The sequence below is a fragment of the Belonocnema kinseyi genome, chromosome 1 (genome assembly GCF_010883055.1).
Source record: "Belonocnema kinseyi isolate 2016_QV_RU_SX_M_011 chromosome 1, B_treatae_v1, whole genome shotgun sequence".
Taxonomy (NCBI): domain Eukaryota; kingdom Metazoa; phylum Arthropoda; class Insecta; order Hymenoptera; family Cynipidae; genus Belonocnema; species Belonocnema kinseyi.
Genome location: NC_046657.1, coordinates 129,532,379 through 129,535,902, shown reverse-complemented (window position 1 = coordinate 129,535,902; position 3,524 = coordinate 129,532,379). Strand labels below are relative to the sequence as shown.

Here is a 3,524-nt window from a genome sequence, read left to right as displayed (position 1 = left end):
AAGTTGCATCAAAGAGAAGAAAAGTTTTTTTTAGAATTTTGTTTAAAATGTCCAATTCCTAAATAACTTTTTAATTTCTTCATATCTACTGTAAATATTAAGACATTGGGAATTTTCATATTGTTATTTGTTAAACGATAGATGGTCTCAGATTAATAAAAAAATTGTAAAATAAGATTAACTAGAAACGAAAATTGAAGATCTATTCGGAATTATTCGGAGATCTTGTTCAAAGTTGTGTATGGCCGTGTTTCATCAGAAATTTCAAAAATAAATTGCGATGAATATTACATGTAAATTCCATAATCCAACGTATTTTTTCAACAATTTTATCCAACAAAATTAATTTTTCTTTTGCAGTTGGAGACTAACGCAAAATGACATCAGACTTTGAGAAAACAACTTACACCTGGAAGATAAAAGAATTCGACAATCTTATAGCGAACAAATGTGAAAAATCTTCTCCTAACTTTGCTTCGACAGGTCACTTAGAAAATGACTGGTCCATAATTCTAAAATGGCATAAAAACACAATTCTCTGCACATATTGTGCAGCTTGTCACCAACTAGTCTGCGAAGAATGTAGTCAGCCTCACTTTAAGACAGATTTCTCCATCCGCCTCTCTTACAACTTTGCATCGAAGATGCCACCGCTGAAAGTCAAATACATCCTCCAGAATCCAGTCACGAATAAAACTTTGAAAAGAAGAACAGTGTTCTGCGTGCAAGGCTACGCCAACTCTCAGTCAGGATTCAGACACTTCATCTCCTTAAAGGAAATCAAAGGGTATGTTGTAAATGACGTCCTCACTATCACCTGCATCATTAAACAAGCGCAAAGAGACGAACTAACCGGTTTAGAAGACTTCATGAACAAAAGCTCCTTCAGCGATGTTGAGCTTCACGTCGGAAACAAAATATTTTCCTCTCACAAAATCATCCTCGCCTCTAAGAGTCCCGTTTTTCGGCAGATGTTTGCCCATCAGCTCAAAGAAAATATCTCGAACGTGGTTGAGATAGTCGACATAGACGCGAAAGTATTCTACGAATTTCTGTGGTTCTTCTACGCCGGAAGAGTGAGAAACCTGAAAGAATACGCTTCTGCACTTTTCGTTGCTGCTGACAAATACGACATCAGTAATCTTAAGACAATCTGTGAGGTTTATTTGAAAAAGAACCTCACTAAGAATAACGTCATTCACTGTTTGAAACTAGCTGATGATCACAATTCGGAATTTCTGAAGGAGCATTGCCTCTCTTTCATTGGATGTAACTTCTATTATGTTGCTCAATCGGAAGACTTTAAAACTCTTGTGGATTCGAAGATACATCTGCTGTTGAAGATCGCTGACGATTTTTTTGACTCTTGGACCAAGAAAAAAGTCAAAAGCTTGGTGACTCTGGAAGAAGTTTGCTCTTGTGAAAGTGAAGATTACAAGAACTTTTTGAATAAGCAAACTTGGAGCGATGTGGAGATTCTAAATAGAGGGAAGATCTTTCATGCACATAAACTGGTTCTTGCAGCGAAAAGTTCTGTGTTTGCAGATACGCTTTCGGAAGTGGAAGGAACTGTAAAGCTCGAAATTCAAGACGTCGATCCAATTGTTTTTTATGAAATGTTGAGGTTCATTTACACGGGATCTGTGGAAAATTTGGACGATATAGCATACGAATTGCTCTTGGCTGCTGATAAATATCACATTGAAAATTTGAAGAGTGTTTGTGAACATGCTTTGATGAAAAAAGTAAATTCGGAAAACGTCATTTCGATGCTAAAGGTTGCGGACAATCGGAAGGGGGATAAATTAAAGAATCGCTGCATTTTGACTCTTATAAAAAAATTAATCTCGGGTAGTATTGAAACATCTGTTTTTCACACCTTGGCCACGTCACATCCACATCTTGTTTTGGAAGTTCTAATCATGGCGGGGCTAAACTGCGAAGATGAGTCGGATTCGGATTAGAGATTATTTAGCTTTAAGTAAGTTACAATTTAATGTTGAGGAATTTCTCGTTGGTTTTGTTGTCATAATATTATCTTGAAAATATAGTTTTTTATTTAGTAATCTTGTGAAATAATATGTCTTATAAATGCTGATCACGGTCTTATTCACAGGTCCGGGGGATCTCGTGTTGGGGAAAGTTCTCTTACGTAAGCCAAAAAGTTTCGTGAACTGGCCACTGCATTACATTGTGAACTAGTCGAGTAGCAAGGAATTTGAAAACTTAAACATGGTTTCCAACCTCAACGTCCGTACTACAACCAGAATCGTGCAATCCGTATCATAGATGGGGAATCTCTCAATAAATGCAAAAATGCCGTTAAATTGTTCAGTACTAAAGTGTGATAGAAACAGTTATAAATTCAAAAGAAAAAGATCTACTTCTAAAGTAGCAGGTGATCCTATATTCTACAAAGAGAATGGAAATTTTGAGTGGGATTATTAAACGTCCCTGTCGGACCAAAGGAACTGAAAGAAGCCTCTATAAAGTACCTGTAAAGACCCCACTTAGCCCCCTTCGGTTCCTTCTTAAAAAACTCAAAAAAACAGCAAGATCAACTTTTAAATGATCGAAAATCGGATTCTACGTAAAAATTTGCATTAGAAACTCACGGAGTAATCTCAATACTTTTTATTGCAGTGTTAAAAGCTTTAAAAAATAAAATACCTGTAATTTACATGGGCCGAAGGCTGCTTCAACTGCATCTTCTCTTAGTAGCAGTTAATAAGCGTTCCGTCGGTAACTTTAAGAATTTCGTCTGGATGCTAGCGATGCAAGCGTCGGATTTTAATACGAAAGGCCAGAAGTTTCGGGGGGGTTTGAACCCCCTAAACACCTCCCCTGGATCCGCCAGTGGTTCTTGAGGTTACGAAACGAGTATTAAATTTTGTGCGAAATTAGACATATAAATTATTACATATATTTATTTACATTGATTTGCCAATTTTGAATTTAATTTTTGAACTTCGCGCGTAACAAACTACATGAGCTATTATGGATGCACTTGAAGTCACCTTCAGCAGAAGTTAATGACATTTTGTGAAATTTTTAACGCTGAAAAAAAGAATTACGATTACTCTGTGAGTTTCTAATAGAAATTTTAACGTAGAATCCGAATTTCAGACATTTAAACATTGATCTTGCTGTTTTTTTTTAGTTTTTAAATAAGGAACCGAAGGGGGACTCAGTGGGGTCTTTAAGGGTACTTTGTAGAGGCTCCTTTCGGTTCCTTTGGTCCGTCAGGGCTCATCTTAACTAAAACACCTTTTGAAAATATAAAGAATGAGGACTCTTTCACACGATTGCAAATCCGCAACTTGCGGACATGCGCAAGTCACCAGTTGTGAAAATAGAGATTTTTCTGTCAGCAGAAAAACCTCCAAATAGTGGTAATTTGAATGTTCGATTTTATTTTAATATAAAATTTGATATTTTTCGAATTATAGGCAAATGGATGCAGATAAAGATAATTATAGAAGAATAACGGCGATGAATTAAATACATTTTTCAATGTTTTGATG

General features: G+C 36.1%; 1 protein-coding gene across 1 annotated transcript; it reads left to right on the top strand.

The window, feature by feature from the left end:
* The first annotated feature begins 375 nt into the window (after positions 1-375).
* LOC117173182 (TD and POZ domain-containing protein 1-like) lies at positions 376-1,993 on the top strand. Its single transcript, XM_033361609.1, has one exon. The coding sequence runs from the start codon at positions 378-380 to the stop codon at positions 1,962-1,964; it is 1,587 nt and encodes a 528-aa protein (XP_033217500.1). The 5' UTR covers positions 376-377; the 3' UTR covers positions 1,965-1,993.
* Positions 1,994-3,524: the final 1,531 nt, after the last annotated feature.

What these genes read in the sequence shown, in the direction of transcription:
- LOC117173182 (XM_033361609.1), top strand. Translation starts at nt 378, where the DNA reads ATGACATCAGACTTTGAGAAAACAACTTACACCTGGAAGATAAAAGAA.